The sequence below is a fragment of the Lissotriton vulgaris genome, chromosome 2_1 (assembly GCF_964263255.1).
Source record: "Lissotriton vulgaris chromosome 2_1, aLisVul1.2, whole genome shotgun sequence".
Classification (NCBI taxonomy): Eukaryota; Metazoa; Chordata; class Amphibia; order Caudata; family Salamandridae; genus Lissotriton; species Lissotriton vulgaris.
Genome location: NC_141687.1, coordinates 2,032,070,829 through 2,032,089,355, shown reverse-complemented (window position 1 = coordinate 2,032,089,355; position 18,527 = coordinate 2,032,070,829). Strand labels below are relative to the sequence as shown.

General features: G+C 41.5%; 1 protein-coding gene across 1 annotated transcript in view; it reads right to left on the bottom strand.

Moving 5' to 3' along the window:
• Positions 1-18,527, bottom strand: part of ATP8B4 (ATPase phospholipid transporting 8B4 (putative)) — a 3,619,152-nt gene that overhangs the window by 2,690,124 nt on the left and 910,501 nt on the right. The window contains exon 6 of the mRNA XM_086958264.1: positions 6,329-6,401. Within this exon, the coding sequence (XP_086814390.1) occupies positions 6,329-6,401 (73 nt within the window). The remainder of the gene's footprint in view (positions 1-6,328; positions 6,402-18,527) is intronic.

The following is an 18,527-nucleotide window of genomic DNA, read 5'->3' as shown; positions in this document are numbered from 1 at the left end:
CAAGTCTCCTATGAAGTCTTTTCATAAGAGACAAGACGTTTCTAATAATCTGCCTCTGTCCTGAAGATGGTCTCACTGATTTAATGCTACAGAGACTGAAATGTTGATGCTGAACCCATTCCTCTTCAGTCTTAAGTCATTGTTAATAGTTTACACTTAAGGTCTGAACTATATGTATAAGTTAGACACAGTGTCCTGAACCAATGGGTTTCTATACATTGAGAAATTGGATGTTTTTGTATGTTTGATATATATGTTTTCTGTTGTCAATGTATGTTTGTTTATTTGATTATTGTTATTTCTGTAACCCTACTCTAATGTTTGTATAAATTGAATTATCTTATTTTGATAGGTCTGTGTGCTAGAATTGTTTATTCCAATAATTTGTATGATTCGACTCTTTCAATATATGTATATTTTTGGTGGGGGTTATTAAATGTCACCTATACTAAGATAGAGTTATTTTGAATAACAATTGTCAAATGAATCTCTTGTAGGCACCCCTACCTTCTAACTTTCTAAGAGTGGCATTTTCAGAAATGTTATATAAAACCAGACTTCACCCTAAATTAGGATTTGAAATTAGGATTCCATTGACACCAAACTTGAACAAATCATCTCTTTTCATTTGGAAATTACATTTATGAAATGTAATAAGGCAACGCCAATGTTATCCTATGAGTGATATAGGCCTTGCAGAAGTGGAAAATGAATGTAAGAGCTTTCCACTACCAAGATACTTGAAACCTAAAAAAAATGTCCAACTTTTTAAAAACACTACACCTTTCCCTTCAGGTTATCCAGGCCCTACATTGGGGTAGCTTATATGTATTAAAAAGGAATGTATGGGCCTGGCAAATGGGTTTATTTTGCCAGATTAAAAAAGCAGTTTAAAATGTACACAGGCGTTGCAATCGCAGACCCGAGACATGTTAAAAGGGCTACTTAAGTGGGCAGCACAATTAGTGCCTCAGGCCCACTAGTAGCATTTAATTTACAGGCTCTGGGCACAAGTAGTGGACTTTACTGGGGACTTATAAGTATATGAAATATGCCAGTTGGGTATAAGCCAATGTCACCATGTATGAGCAGAGGGGACAAGCACATTAGCACTGGTGAAGGGCACAGAGTCCTAAGGCCAGCAAAAACAGAAGGTTTCAAAGCAAAAGGTGAGGGGGAAATGCCAAGGATGTCAGATATATATATATATATATATATATATATATATTTTTACAACTGAAAACCAGAGTTGCAGGGACATTATAGTTAGGGTCACATATCACCCATACAAAACCTGAGTAATTCATCATTTGTAGATAAGTTGCGCTAACTAGAACTTAGGCGGCGACAATGCACTGCTTATGACTTTACATATTACATGACTAATGGCATGGTCAGTGACATCACTGATGGCAGCATCGAGTAATTGCGAGTGTTGTAATATGTGAGGACATAAGCAGTGCATTGTGGAGGCACGGTTGCTGAATTTGTCTGGTTTTGTACAAGTGAAATGTAAGCCTAACTAGAACATCCCTGTACCCTTTGTTTTTTCTGTGGCTTTCTAAGGTTTTTTTTAAAAATTATATTTCTTTACTAATACGTCCCTGCAACCTTTGGTTTTGTATCATTATAGTTCCCAGTTTCAGTGCAATGCTTGGTCAAAAGAACTGTATTTGCAGATATAATGATAGTTAAGTGCTTGCTTGGTGTAAGTGATGCGCCCTCTCATTATTATTATTATTATTATTTAGCATTTGTAGAGCACCTGGCTATCCTTACGCATCCCCGCGTTATGCTCTTGTACTTGCCGGAAATAGAATTGCATAAGGAAGGCCCAGCTGCCACTGCCGCATTTTAGCAGCCTGAAACGTGGCTCTCTTGTTTTTGTACTTCAAGAGAAGTACAGAACTTATGGAATTCTTGCATGCATTCAGGATGTCATTCTGGTCCTTGCATGGGCGTGCTCAAGAGGAAAAAATTGGGAGAGGCCCTCTGGTGCCACCTCCTCCCACAGCCACTGCTCAATGTATGTCATCATGTTGGTTCCCTCAATTTTCTCAGGCAGACCTATCATTCAGGTATTGTTCCAATAGGTGCTGATTTCCACGTATTTCGTCCTGAGCTCCAGGGTACAACTCTAGGTTTCCATATTAGCCATTCTCTCCGTTGTGGAGGTGAGTGTGGGCAACATCTGTGAAAGCGCACTTTAAGTAGTGGTAACTCTCTCTGCCAGGCTCTTATGGCCGTTTTGCAAGAGGGCCAGATCAGAGCTTAAATTGTCTGTTTTTGGTTTCCAGCATTGTCCTGGATGCCCTGATAGCTGAGAGAATGTCATGAATTGAGAGTTTTTCTTATGTTTCCAGTATCTGAGGTTCTCCTACCCCTCGGGGGGAGTGGGGGGAAGACCCCACAGTTCCCCTAGGATCCAGGTCCCGCCAGCGGTTGAATTTACCCATGGTCGTCAGAGGTGGTATCCAGCCAGTAGGGTCAGGCCGCAACATAGGGGTAACGCCCAGTGGTCAGGCTGTGTCCGCTCTGCAGAACAAAGAACATGACTTAGTAGTGGCAGTTACCCAGTTCTCATGGGGGTGGGTCAAACATCATGTCCCTCCAGAGTAGGTCCTCTGAAACCCTCCACCGGACTCAGTGCCAGGCAGGTAAGATCGTCTGTCTTTTGGCGTCTGCAGGTCCCAGCAAAGATCCTTCCCCAGCAATCTGTTGTGCGCTCTGCTCTCTTGCCTGGACGTTCTTCCAGCATGGTCATCCCCTCAACATGCAGAATTCAACAAGGCCTCAGACCCAGGAATCAGAGGGCTTTAGAAAAGCTTATAGGTCACAGTCTGTGTTCTGGGTCCAGAGATCCTAGGGCAGGTTTCTCCATGGACCCCTTTCAGGCACCCAATCAAGCCAGTAAGGGGCTGCACAGCCATATAGTAGCCAAATGACCTAGGGCAAAGTCATGTGGGGCAGCAGTGTAGCATTGGACTATGATTGTGGCCCAGTCAGCAATGCAGTGTTTTGGTCCCTCTTGACCTCCATCAAGCAGATTATTGCGGTGTGTCTGCAGCCGTAGTTCAATATACACCACCTCCTCTGATGCTATTTGTCTTCATGTTATGCCAGGTACTGGAAGGCAGCCCCTTATCCGTATCCACAGCACCCCCGGCCGCCTACTGACATGCAGGCTTGGCTCTGTGCCACACTTCCTGCTTCCTTCCTGCATTGGAAGCAGACAGGATCTTGTTGCTTGCCCCCCACCTCTGGAGCTGCGGCTGGCTGGAAATCTCTTGGCACACCTTCGCTCCGCCGCTTCCACTCCAGTTGGAGATCAGGGCCGCAGCTCTCATCAGGCAGGATAGTTATCCACCCTTGCAGACCCTGGAAGGGGGCACAGGTACTCGCCGCACTTGTCTACTCACGCTACCGGACTCCTTCCCTGATCTGCAAGATCCACCCCCTGCACCCACCATTTCTTTTCATTGGTCCTCATTGGCCTCACTGCTCCAAGCCACTCCCAGTCAGGGCGGCGAGGGGTTGCACAGGTGGAGGACTGGGGGGCATAGGCAATATCACCACTTATTTTCCCACTCCACCAGGCCTCCGGAGGTCAGTGTCACTGGGGTCATAGCTTCCTCAGGGCTGCACAGCGCAAGGCTTTCGCCATGTTGCATCACGGATTCAGTTGATAAAGTTTGAATTACAGGTTATAGGCTGTATCAGGAGACAGCAGGAACACTGTTGGTCTCCTTTGTATATAGCGACCCACTTGGTATCAATTGAGCCCCTAGGATCTTCTCCGGATGGCACTGGATGGGGATTTGCCGAGCAGAGCCCCGAGCTAAGCTGCTCACTCCATCAGCATTCGGCCACGCCCCCCAGAAAACCATTTGTTGCCATTTTTGCTACACAAAAACATACACTTTCTTTCATATTTTACCAAACATAGCAACATTGTGTAACATTTTGGCTTTTTTCTTGGTTTCCTGCGCAGAACTCCCCAAATACTGGGTACCTTTAGAATTCTTAATATGGAGTTTGAAAAGGGCACAAACTTGGTCCTGCTTCGATTTGTGAAATAAGTTATTAAGGTTTAAGAGGTTCCAATCTTACCAGCTCTCTTACATCTTCTAGGGAGCTTTTTAAAATCGCGGATTCGTTATGCTCCCTTCAACTCCCGGATCCTGTAGTTAGTTCACAGGAACTATGCAATAATATCTCAGACTTTTTCCATAAGAAGATCCTGGATATTCATGTCTCTTTGGAAGCCCATTGCCACTCTTTGGATCATAACATCCCTCCTGTCATATCAAATTTTGACTCTTTAGGTAAAGACCCTCCCAAATCACTTATGGAGTTTCCTCCCTTGTCTCTGGAGGGACTGAACCTTCTACTTGACAGGACTAAATCCGCTTCCCCCATGGATCCTATACCTCTAAAAAAAACTTAAAGAGTGTATAAGCAGTCTTCTTCCTCCCATGCTCGTGGCCATGAATAAAGCTATTGTCCAGGGCTCTTTTCCATCTGTATGGAAGAAGGCTATTGTGAAGCCTCTCCTTAAAAACCGTCCCTCGATCCCGGCCTTCTTAAAAACTTCAGGCCTATCTCCCTTCTCCCTGCTCCAGCAAAAATATTGGAGGCGCATCTTAACCTCCTCTGTCCTCTTTTCTCGATGAGTCAGAATATTTAGACAACACGCAACACGGATTCCGAAAACACCACAGCACAGAGTCCGCTCTTACCCTTGTGGTCGACAACATCCGGCGCAAAGTGGACTCTGGCCAAACTACAGTTCTGGTCCTGCTGGATCTCACGGCCGCGTTTGATACCCTGTCTCCCGCCATTTTAACATCTCGGCTTAGGGAGGCAGGGGTTACTGGACCGGCCCTGAGTCTTTTGAACTCCTTTCTTCTTGAAAGGGAGCAGAGAGTAATGCTTGGGAACTACCTCTCCCCTGCCAAGTCTCTGCAATGTGGGGTGCCACAGGGGTCGGCATTGAGCCCGACCCTGTTTAACATCTATGTGGCTCCCCTTGCTAGACTAGTAAGATCGCAGGGGTTGGAGGTGGTGTCCTACGCCGACAACACCCAGATCATGGTGTCTCTGGCTCACTCCTCTGTCATGACATCCACCTCCAGCTTTAGGGTATGCATGCAGTATGTGGCAGACTGGATGACTATCAATTCCCTTAAGCTTAACGGCGAAAAGACAGAGGTATTGGTCTTTGGGAAGGACGAGGATTTTTAGTCGAGCGAGTGGTGGCCTTCTTCTCTTGGCACCAGCCCACTCCATCCCAATCAGCCAGAAATCTTGGTGTGATATTGGACACCTCACTCTCTCTGTCCCTACAAGTTAACAGGACCGTGGCCACGTGCTGGGGCGTGATTAGGATACTTAACAGAATCCGTGGTTATCTCTCCCCCCAGGCGCGCAAACAGGTTGCAGTCACTCTTGTTGGCTCCAGGTTAGACTATTGCAACTCTTTGTATATGGAGTCTAACAAGAGCCTCATACATCGGCTGCAAATTGTGCAGAATGCTGCTGCACGCTTTGTTTTGGCTCTTCCTAAGACATCATATGCCACCAAGGCCAGGAAAGACCTTCATTGGCTTCCTGTGCAGCACAGAATTTCTTTTAAAATTCTCTGCTTGGCGTATAGAGCACTGGCGGAGGGATCAACGAGTGCCATTAGTTCCTTACTCACTCGCTATGTTCCTACAAGAGGTCTTCGGTCCGCTGGACTTTTCCAACTTGTCGTGCCCCGCTTTAGGCTGACTAGATGGGGAGCCAGGGCCTTTTCAGTTGTTGCCCCGCAGCTTTGGAACTCCATCCCAATTGAGATAAAAACGCTACCCTCAATTGACCTGTTTAAAAAGGAACTTAAAACTTGGTTCTTCAGGAGGGCCTACCTATGATAGAATGCTACATGTGGTGACGAGCTGTTATTTTTGATGTAGGCGCCTTGACGCCCATTGGGCAAAGTTTGCGCACAATAAGAATCTCTTCATTCATTCATTCAAGTGTCCCAAACATCTAAAAAATTTGGGAGGAAAGCCTCAACAGGTACGACATTAAAAGGAAACAACATGTACTTCAGTACGAACTATCCGTATGTGATGAGCTAATGTACTGCATGCAACACTATACTTCAACTCCTGACAAACACATAACTTTTACAACATTTAGCTTGACACTCATGTGGGCTTATTTATTGTTTCTATATTCTCCTTGTAACTAACGGTACATAAATGATTGGCAGTAAAATAAATAAAAACAACTTAGTCACAAAAGTATATAAAATATAAAAGTAGTGACTATGTTAGCTACTCACAACTACAAACTGATTGTTTTCCAACTTAATGACATCGCCTGCTCGTACATTCATCCATTTTTCATCCTGCAACCTAAAAGAAAAAAAAGGCAATTTAATATATAGCAGTTGTGAAATTGATTTCAGTTTCTGTGAAAAGTTACTACATTTTGCTACATCATTGGAATAACCCATGTGAAATAAGGTATTCCTGTCATGCAGGAATATCTACTTTTATACATTACCTAAGTCTCCCACTCCCTTCAGGTGTGTCCTGTATTGTGCCCTTATGGTTGGTGGTTAGTGTACAAAATGGAACATACTAAAGAAAATTATATTTCTACAGTGAATAGCTACCAAGTGCTGCTTGACACTATCTAGATACATTCATATTTTCATCTGGAGCACCCGATTGTGAATAAAAGTCTATTTTCCCCATTTTGGACATGAATATCCTAGAAACCTGGTTACAATATTGTTTTACAATGTATCAACAATCTATTTCAGTGGTGACAGTAGATTTTTAAAACCACTTGTCTTCCATTGCCTTTAATATACGTAGTTACCACTCCAATTAGGTGTGAAAATGTGTGCTGCGGGGAAAAAGTACACGAACTGCTAAAGACAAGAAGACTGGTGGCGTAATCACAGAACGCTTAGCATGGATTGTCAATTAGGATGGTAGAGGAACACATGGTGTCACAAGAGACCAGAACAGAGGCTTGTCATTTGACACTGATTAGTGTAAACAGAAGCCCTTCTTTCAGAGAGTCCTCTCAGGCATTTGTCTTTGCTATCTTCTGGATCGACAGCTGTTCCCGCAATAGGATGAGTGGATGGTTCTTTGTTTTCATAGGGCTGAATCTGGAAAGGTGCCTGGCGCTCCTTGTAAGAGGTAGACACCTGTCACTGTGACTACAGGTCAGTGGGAAGGTTTACAATCAGGCAGGCCAGGAAGTCCTGAAAATGTTTAGAGATCCAGGCTCTCTGCACTGTGAGCTCCTCTCACATAGCTGCAGGTTTGTGTGCCATGTTTAAAGCACCAATTTGACAAACCTTTTGCTTTGAGGAAACAAATTCCCAAATCATAAGTTTGCTTTTGCTAAGCAAAAAACAAAATGCTCAATGTGAGAAACTGGGTTGTTGGTTGCCTTGGGTGTGAGCCTTGGTCAAGCAATAGCCACGATCCCTTGGAATGTGAACCACAAAAAGTCACTAATGTACCTGTGCTTAACCCTGGGTAGCTTGGCACAAAAAGCTGTCAAGCTTAATTTAGAGGCAATGTGTAAATTATTTATTTATTTAGCACACAAATAGTAATAAAGTGAAAACACAACACAAGAAAAAATAATTTTAATAAATGATTTGACACCAAAATAAATCAGTAGAACCACCAGATTTATGAATTTTTTAAGTTTTCAGTAAAAACTAGCACCTAAAAGATCAAAGTGCTAACCGCAGACATTTAGTCGCACGAGATCGGGTCAAAGTTGGAAAGTATGGCCTACCCCGATGGAGCGCTGTTCAGACATAAGAAGTGGCCTGGACCCAGTTAGAGTTAACCGTGGGACTTAAAAGAAATTCTGAGAACATTTCTGCAAAGGTAAGGTTTAGCAGGGAAGACTGCAGGCAGTGTCAAAGGAGGAAATGTCTTTGTCAAAGAGCCTAGGGCAAAGCCGCGGTTAAGATTTCTACATTCGGACTCAGTCGCCTTTAAGAAGTCTAAAATCTCCAGCGGGACGAGGCACAATGCTGTAGATTAAGACAGCATGACAGAAAGAACAAATTTCCCTAACCTACTACATGATTCTAGTACAACGGTATTTCAGATAATTAATCAAATATTGGTGACAGAGGCTCATCAATGACTTACATTCTTTCACAAAATATATAATTTATTTCATTTTTGTAAATATAAATTTCATTAGTTTGCATCAATTAACATTTTTTTTCAGTTCTTCATATAATACAAAATTACCAATTTTTATAAAGACAAACCATTTTTTCTAAATAGTGTAAACAGAGAAAAGCATAATAAAGTGCATATAAATCATGGCTATATACAAGATTGAATTACTACAGATTGATTCATAATTCATTAACACCCTGGTAGAAAAAGAAAATACCAACATCTACACACATTCAAAACAATCTCAACATTCTCACTCTAACTACATACACTACCACACCATTTGAAACAAGGAAGTAAAATCATGAATACAGGTCTCCAAGATCAATGTGAGACCCCGCACTTGGTCGACACGCGTTTCGGCGGCGCAAGGCCACCTTCTTCAGGACCACTTCCAATAAAACAACCTAAATATCCAGGGGATATAGAAGAGCAAGTATTGGTGATTCAGGAGAAATTCTTATGAGGTAATCCTATTATAGGATTAGGTGTTCAAATTGTATAATTCTTCCAATTTACGATCCCTTTGTAGATTGTTGCTGAGATCTATTAGGATTTCTGTAATCACTTCATATGACACGATTCTTGACCTTTTTAAAAATATTACAGCTCTATAAGATAATAGATGTGTCCACAGAATCTTGTAAATCCAGCTTCTAATAGGAATTTTGTAGAGGTACGCCTGCCAAACCTCTCAGTAGCCTTGCTGAGTAAGATGCTGATAACGGCGTATCCGTCTCCTGGTTAACTCGGACCGGAAGGTAGATGAAGACCGCTCCACAAGGCCGGATACTGCTTTGGCAAAGGACCGCTGAACAGGATTTGCTGCTCCGATGAAGAGCATAACAGCAGAAGCCAGAAAGTCCATCCCACCAGCGATGAGTAGGTTTGTCCCTTTCTTCTACTGGTTCTCACAGCAGTTTTTTGGGAAAAATTGTTTAAGTCCTCAGTTTTGGGATTTAGCCATTGGGGCACCTTTAGCACCACAACTAAGAGTCCACGACCGGTGAGATAGCATTTGGTTGTTCAGCACTCACTCAGGCTGGGTCCAGGTGTGGGTTCAAGATGGTGGGAGCCTTTTGTGGCTCTGAAAAGCAGGCCAGCATACTAGCCCATGGACTGGCTTTGGTACTTTTGTGTTCTGGTGAAGAGGCAGGGCTCAACAGTGGGGCTGGCCTTGGATGGTTCAGGGCAGGCTCTAGATGGTAACCAGTCCTTCCAGGTACAGAAAGGCAGTCTTGCAGTGTGCACAGCAGGTCACAGGAGCAGGCAACACTCTGAGTGTTACATTCACTGTACATCAGAGATCACTCCCCAGTTCAATTAACACCAAACAATAGTTCAATCAACATAATAATCCACAAACATAAATGAATGAAAAAGATGTTTTAGAAATAAATCCCAATGCATTTCGGGTTCATCCTGAACCCTTCATCAGGGGATGTTCAATAACAATAAACATATATGATATTAGGATTCTTAGTGATATTCTTCTTACTTGATTGTGTCCGAATCTACAACACAAAACATGATTAAGGGTCATTCTGTAATGGTATACATATAGATATTACCATGTACCAATCACCAAAAGGTGCTTGAGGCTTGCAAAAAAAACGAATTGAGGTTGAAAAGATGAGAGATTGGAATTCTGAAAACAAAAAATCATGAAGAAACAGAAATTGTGAAAAAACAGCAAAGATGTGCATAACTACAGTAGTGAAAAAGAGTGGTGAAAAGACAACGCCACCTTCATTCATAGAAACACTATTTCAGCTCGTATTCTAATCCAAGGTGCTCTCACGACTGTGAAAGACCATGCCTCACAAGTTTCCAATACCTGGAATGTAAGCTCAGCAAGAACTCAACCTAAAATTACAACCAAAAGGCAAACAATGAATCACCTCTACTAGGTATAATGAAGGTAACCTGCCGTTTGTGCAAAACATGATATGCTATTACCTCATACCTGTATGAACAAAAATTCCTAGGCAGTCAACAAATGGGCAAACAAGTAACAAAAAGTGACAGCGAAAAATCATTCAGAGAAAATTTAAAATAAAAACAATCATGATTTTAATGAACATAGTTAAAAATCATACAGATAACTGACTAAGCAACCACTGTATGGTAATAAGATTAGTTAAAAAACATACACTTCATACAAATATTATTTAATCATATAAAGAACACCCCAGCAAATTAATATCATTGGTGTCCAAGAGAGACAACACTGTGGCGAGTGAAACATGAAGCGCGTTTCGGCGTAGACAACGCCTTCTTCAGGAGCCACACAGTGATATCTGAAATATACATATGAAGAGAATTCCTTTTACAATATATACAAAAATTTAATATAACACATGAAAATTACATTTGAAAAATACATCTTTTGTGAATAAAACCAACATATTCTAAAAAATGGACATTTTTCGCTGTCAACTTATTTCATCTTTTATCTTGTTTCCACAGCAAACATGGTAAAGCCATATTAACAAGATTGTGCAGTACTCATTTCTAAACTAAAGAGCAGGTGAGAAAATACAATAAGTGACAAAATGATGATCATCAGACAAGGAGGATTGCTACAACATAGGGACACTTAAACTTATTTTTCTGATAATTATATTAGTTCTTAACAATAAACATTTAACAATTTTTTCCTATGTAAGCTTACATTGGCTATATTCAAAATCATTGGATCAGACTCACTGTTTTAAGGAGGGTACCCGACTTTTATATTGGATACAATCAAAAAGATCTTGCAAACTCGCAAAATAATGGCCGGAACAGATATGGTCCTAGAACGTACAAAATACCAAAATTAAAAATGCAATCCTATAAGTGCAACCTGTCAGGTACAGGGGCAACCTAAGTTACCCGAACAATGGATGCCAAATGAATGCACAGTTGGAGGGCATGTAGATTAATAAATATCAGCCATAGTGAGGTAGCATTTATCAAAAAGGTTTCAGAAGTTGTTCAGTCCAATCTGAGTTATATCTGGGTCAATACTATGAGTAGCATCGTGGAGCACAGTTAATATATCTACACTGCTACCCTCACAGTCTACATCTTAATACCAAGCTAACAAAAATGCGTTCCGTTCGAGGGAAAAAGATAAGACTCAAAATGATGAATTTTTTCGTGGAGCTCACATAGCAATGCATTACAATCATATAAATTAGATGCAATGATATCAAAAGTCAGGAGTTTCTTGAATGGCGATATATTTACTAGCTGCAAAGGCTATTCTTTTCTACTCTAAGTATATGATGGCAGAACAATAAGGGAAGGGGAAGGGGCAGAGGAAAGAAAAGGGGGCACTCAACCTCCCAATGAACAGGTAAGAAGCTAATTTGCAGTCGTGTACCTACATACCTGATATACAGAAAATTAGGCGGCAAAGCTTCTATACGTAATGCCACAGATGTGGTAATAACTCCAAGGCATCGATAAATATTATAGGAGGATTCCTGCAAAAAATAAATAAAATAGAACCAATTCAGGACCCACGGGGCTACAAAAGAAGGAAAAACGGTGCCCTAACGTGAGGGGATATACCTTTAAAAACGGAGCCGTGTCTTCTTTACGTCTGCGTACTGATATTGAATGAGACACCTTGAATACCGCATAACGATCTTTAAAAGCCTCCTCCCGGAAGGCAAACTAAAAAAGGGGAATAAAGAAAAGAGGCGTAAAAGCACACATCCTTATTAAGCTGATCAGAGGCCAGTAAAACGGAAAGGCTCATAGATTAAATGGTGTCTTATTGGTATTCAATAGCCATTACTTCTTGCCTCAAGATAGTGGCCTCAAGAGGGGGAAAGGAGCCGTATCGAAGATCGCTTACCTTCAGATGCGAAGTAAGAGCAGGAAAATGCTCTCAAGGCAGCAGGCACACGACGTACGAGTCCATCGAGGAAAAAACGGCGGGGAGGAATGATCAAGATTGCCGTGTACGGCAGGTGATATAAATACCACACTAAGGATTCAAGGAACGCCTCCGCCTAATTAGTTAGAAAAAATAGAAACGGGACTACTAACCTAGGTGTCCTGAAGTTACATTTTTTAACTAAAGGAAGGACTATTACTAATATGGCAATAAACACAGAGGAAGGACTCTCCGATACAACCATCGAGAGAAGGAATTCTACTCACGATGTTCTAGATGCCAAACGATTAAAGAACATAATACAGGAAAACAAATTACCGTATATATAAACAGTCAGTGATTAAAGAAATTCTACATATTAGGACATCCTACATTTCTGAAAAAAAACTCAGGTAGTGGAACACAAAAGTCGTATTTGCAATAAAAACATGAACTCTTCTTTGGTTACACATTGGATAAACACATCACATACCATACCACAATTACGTTTCACTATTCTTGAGCATATCACAACATGCAGTGGCATGGACTTCAATACAGCGCTAGCGCGAAGCGAGACACACTTGATTAAAATGTTTGGACTGTAATCCCTAGGGGCCTCAACGATCATTATGAACTTCTATGTTTTTTATAAAGGTATACTTTTGAATGATACATTAGACTGTAAGGGGCTTGCCTTGTTGCATCTTATTTTACATTTTACCTATTATTTATCCTTTATTTATTTTTTATTTTTTACTCTTACTTTCATTCTCATTTTTTTACTTCTCTCTCACTCTTTAATATTGCATGTCTTTACGTTTTTCTTACTATTTCTTTTCTTAAGTCCTTTTCTTTGGGATTTAGCTCAACGAGGTCGCTTTGAGGTAGATGGCAGGACTGTGTTTGCCTAAAGCTTTTAAATAAAGTTTGGGCCGATTTCATTGAGGGAGAACTTTTAGTCCACTTTCCGTTTTCATGGGATGATGAGCAAAGCTCAGAAGGATACTGTACTTTGTGTTTATTTTCGTGGCTTATAGATACGGGGATTGGCCGGGACGCACACACGTGATTTTGGTGTGACGCCCGGCGAGAACAGGACGCTTTGTTTGTGATCATAAGTTGAGCGTTAACGCAGCAATTGAATTTGGTTATTTCACGATTTGTTGACACATAGCCGGTGCAACATGTAAGTCTTGACTTCATTTATTTATCTTCAGATAGAGAATTTCGAGCTGACGGCCCATTAACAGAATCAGGATCGTAAGCAGCACGCATATCCCGAGGTAAGACGCTGGGGAAATCGATGCACATACATAACCATACTTCAACAGCAGAATATTTACAATTGGGTATTTGGTTTCTTTCACTTACACAGAACTCATCGTTTCAAAGATTCAAACACCTTGATTATATGGCAGGTATGAGGTAACGAAAGTTTTTTGAAAGTGGAGGGATGCACACCAGCTTTAACAAACATATTGTATTCATCAATTATAATCCGCCTTAGTATGAATTGCGTGCAAATAAGTTTTTGAGGCCTGCCCTGCAGCCACTCGTTAAGAAAACATGTAAGAAGAGGGACTTTTTACAGCCCCTAAGCCAAATGCACAGCTCTGTGCCGCAATTTAGCGTGCACTTTTGATTCACATTCCTTTGTCAACTCTTAAGTTTATAGTCCGTTTTAGTCCATATATTGATTCCTTATTTTAACATTTAATTCATTGTTTTCTCTTCAGTCCACCAATCGGGTACAGGTGCCAATTTTCAAATTTCTAACATTCTGACTGTGCCAATCCAGGCTTCTTCGAAAGAATGCGATAGATGCAAGAAGTCCTTCGCAAGTAGTCGTTTATTATGCTGTTAAAAAACCCAATGCATTTCGGGCCTCCATGTGCCCTTCTTCGGGGGTCACTACAAATTAATCACAGTACAAACATATTATTATACAATTAATATCTCAAAGACACCACATTACAACATCATCTCGTTTCTGGGCTTAATCAACCATAGTCCTGACGTTACTCCCAAGTGCACTATATTCATGTGTCTGCCATGCTTCTACTGGGGCCAACATGCAGCTTATCCTCGATAAACAGGGTATGAATCTAATTTTTCGACAGCGTCTGTGTCCTACAATTGCTCATAGTCATTTACCCTCCCACCAACGTAGGCGCGATGCGTCCCTTTAACCATCTGTATTAAACATACTTTCTAGGTGGATCAACCCTTGCGCGCTGCCTTGCACTAAAGCTGGAGCTGTTCGACATGTGCTATATTAGCTAAAGTTGTTTTACTTGAAAGTACAAAGCGTGCATTCCCTCTTACACCCTATTCAGATTGCTAAACAAGCAAATCCTCCTTCCGCCATCGCTTACCTAAAACAACGATCTACATGCGTCTAGCGTCCTCGTCCTGGTTCTTCAACCGGTCTAACGAGTCATTCACCGCCCTCGTTTTTAAACCCTCCTCCCTAGTATTCTCCCTCCCAATTCGCCCATAATCAGAAACACTCCCTGATACGTCATAACCATAGGCTCTTAGTGCACCACGTTTCCCAGAATACATCATGTGCAATGTTTACAATGTCCGTGTATATACAATATTAAAAAATCATTGTTTCATATCCATTCGGTTCTAAAAACTTGCCGAATGCATACATGTGATTGAACATTCTGCGAGGGACTCCGATGTTAACTCCGATTGTATGAAACATTTAACGATCTTCTTTCACTCCATTTTTTTACTTTCTTGAACGGGTGCAATCCCTGGGTAGGGCTGAAGTTACGAAAGTTTTTTGAAAGTGGAGGGATGCACACCAGCTTTAACAAACATATTGTATTCATCAATTATAATCCGCCTTAGTATGAATTGCGTGCAAATAAGTTTTTGAGGCCTGCCCTGCTGCCACTCGTTAAGAAAACATGTAAGAAGAGGGACTTTTTACAGCCCCTAAGCCAAATGCACAGCTCTGTGCCGCAATTTAGCGTGCACTTTTGATTCACATTCCTTTGTCAACTCTTAAGTTTATAGTCCGTTTTAGTCCATATATTGATTCCTTATTTTAACATTTAATTCATTGTTTTCTCTTCAGTCCACCAATCGGGTACAGGTGCCAATTTTCAAATTTCTAACATTCTGACGCCAATCCAGGCTTCTTCGAAAGAATGCGATAGATGCAAGAAGTCCTTCGCAAGTAGTCGTTTATTATGCTGTTAAAAAACCTAATGCATTTCGGGCCTCCATGTGCCCTTCTTCGGGGGTCACTACAAATTAATCACAGTACAAACATATTATTATACAATTAATATCTCAAAGACACCACATTACAACATCATCTCGTTTCTGGGCTTAATCAACCATAGTCCTGACGTTACTCCCAAGTGCACTATATTCATGTGTCTGCCATGCTTCTACTGGGGCCAACATGCAGCTTATCCTCGATAAACAGGGTATGAATCTAATTTTTCGACAGCGTCTGTGTCCTACAATTACTCATAGTCATTTACCCTCCCACCAACGTAGGCGCGATGCGTCCCTTTAACCATCTGTATTAAACATACTTTCTAGGTGGATCAACCCTTGCGCGCTGCCTTGCACTAAAGCTGGAGCTGTTCGACATGTGCTATATTAGCTAAAGTTGTTTTACTTGAAAGTACAAAGCGTGCATTCCCTCTTACACCCTATTCAGATTGCTAAACAAGCAAATCCTCCTTCCGCCATCGCTTACCTAAAACAACGATCTACATGCGTCTAGCTTCCTCGTCCTGGTTCTTCAACCGGTCTAACGAGTCATTCACCGCCCTCGTTTTTAAACCCTCCTCCCTAGTATTCTCCCTCCCAATTCGCCCATAATCAGAAACACTCCCTGATACGTCATAACCATAGGCTCTTAGTGCACCACGTTTCCCAGAATACATCATGTGCAATGTTTACAATGTCCGTGTATATACAATATTAAAAAATCATTGTTTCATATCCATTCGGTTCTAAAAACTTGCCGAATGCATACATGTGATTGAACATTCTGCGAGGGACTCCGATGTTAACTCCGATTGTATGAAACATTTAACGATCTTCTTTCACTCCATTTTTTTACTTTCTTGAACGGGTGCAATCCCTGGGTAGGGCTGAAGTTACGAAAGTTTTTTGAAAGTGGAGGGATGCACACCAGCTTTAACAAACATATTGTATTCATCAATTATAATCCGCCTTAGTATGAATTGCGTGCAAATAAGTTTTTGAGGCCTGCCCTGCTGCCACTCGTTAAGAAAACATGTAAGAAGAGGGACTTTTTACAGCCCCTAAGCGAAATGCACAGCTCTGTGCCGCAATTTAGCGTGCACTTTTGATTCACATTCCTTTGTCAACTCTTAAGTTTATAGTCCGTTTTAGTCCATATATTGATTCCTTATTTTAACATTTAATTCATTGTTTTCTCTTCAGTCCACCAATCGGGTACAGGTGCCAATTTTCAAATTTCTAACATTCTGACTGTGCCAATCCAGGCTTCTTCGAAAGAATGCGATAGATGCAAGAAGTCCTTCGCAAGTAGTCGTTTATTATGCTGTTAAAAAACCCAATGCATTTCGGGCCTCCATGTGCCCTTCTTCGGGGGTCACTACAAATTAATCACAGTACAAACATATTATTATACAATTAATATCTCAAAGACACCACATTACAACATCATCTCGTTTCTGGGCTTAATCAACCATAGTCCTGACGTTACTCCCAAGTGCACTATATTCATGTGTCTGAATAGGGTGTAAGAGGGAATGCACGCTTTGTACTTTCAAGTAAAACAACTTTAGCTAATATAGCACATGTCGAACAGCTCCAGCTTTAGTGCAAGGCAGCGCGCAAGGGTTGATCCACCTAGAAAGTATGTTTAATACAGATGGTTAAAGGGACGCATCGCGCCTACGTTGGTGGGAGGGTAAATGACTATGAGCAATTGTAGGACACAGACGCTGTCGAAAAATTAGATTCATACCCTGTTTATCGAGGATAAGCTGCATGTTGGCCCCAGTAGAAGCATGGCAGACACATGAATATAGTGCACTTGGGAGTAACGTCAGGACTATGGTTGATTAAGCCCAGAAACGAGATGATGTTGTAATGTGGTGTCTTTGAGATATTAATTGTATAATAATATGTTTGTACTGTGATTAATTTGTAGTGACCCCCGAAGAAGGGCACATGGAGGCCCGAAATGCATTGGGTTTTTTAACAGCATAATAAACGACTACTTGCGAAGGACTTCTTGCATCTATCGCATTCTTTCGAAGAAGCCTGGATTGGCACAGTCAGAATGTTAGAAATTTGAAAATTGGCACCTGTACCCGATTGGTGGACTGAAGAGAAAACAATGAATTAAATGTTAAAATAAGGAATCAATATATGGACTAAAACGGACTATAAACTTAAGAGTTGACAAAGGAATGTGAATCAAAAGTGCACGCTAAATTGCGGCACAGAGCTGTGCATTTGGCTTAGGGGCTGTAAAAAGTCCCTCTTCTTACATGTTTTCTTAACGAGTGGCAGCAGGGCAGGCCTCAAAAACTTATTTGCACGCAATTCATACTAAGGCGGATTATAATTGATGAATACAATATGTTTGTTAAAGCTGGTGTGCATCCCTCCACTTTCAAAAAACTTTCGTAACTTCAGCCCTACCCAGGGATTGCACCCGTTCAAGAAAGTAAAAAAATGGAGTGAAAGAAGATCGTTAAATGTTTCATACAATCGGAGTTAACATCGGAGTCCCTCGCAGAATGTTCAATCACATGTATGCATTCGGCAAGTTTTTAGAACCGAATGGATATGAAACAATGATTTTTTAATATTGTATATACACGGACATTGTAAACATTGCACATGATGTATTCTGGGAAACGTGGTGCACTAAGAGCCTATGGTTATGACGTATCAGGGAGTGTTTCTGATTATGGGCGAATTGGGAGGGAGAATACTAGGGAGGAGGGTTTAAAAACGAGGGCGGTGAATGACTCGTTAGACCGGTTGAAGAACCAGGACGAGGACGCTAGACGCATGTAGATCGTTGTTTTAGGTAAGCGATGGCGGAAGGAGGATTTGCTTGTTTAGCAATCTGAATAGGGTGTAAGAGGGAATGCACGCTTTGTACTTTCAAGTAAAACAACTTTAGCTAATATAGCACATGTCGAACAGCTCCAGCTTTAGTGCAAGGCAGCGCGCAAGGGTTGATCCACCTAGAAAGTATGTTTAATACAGATGGTTAAAGGGACGCATCGCGCCTACGTTGGTGGGAGGGTAAATGACTATGAGCAATTGTAGGACACAGACGCTGTCGAAAAATTAGATTCATACCCTGTTTATCGAGGATAAGCTGCATGTTGGCCCCAGTAGAAGCATGGCAGACACATGAATATAGTGCACTTGGGAGTAACGTCAGGACT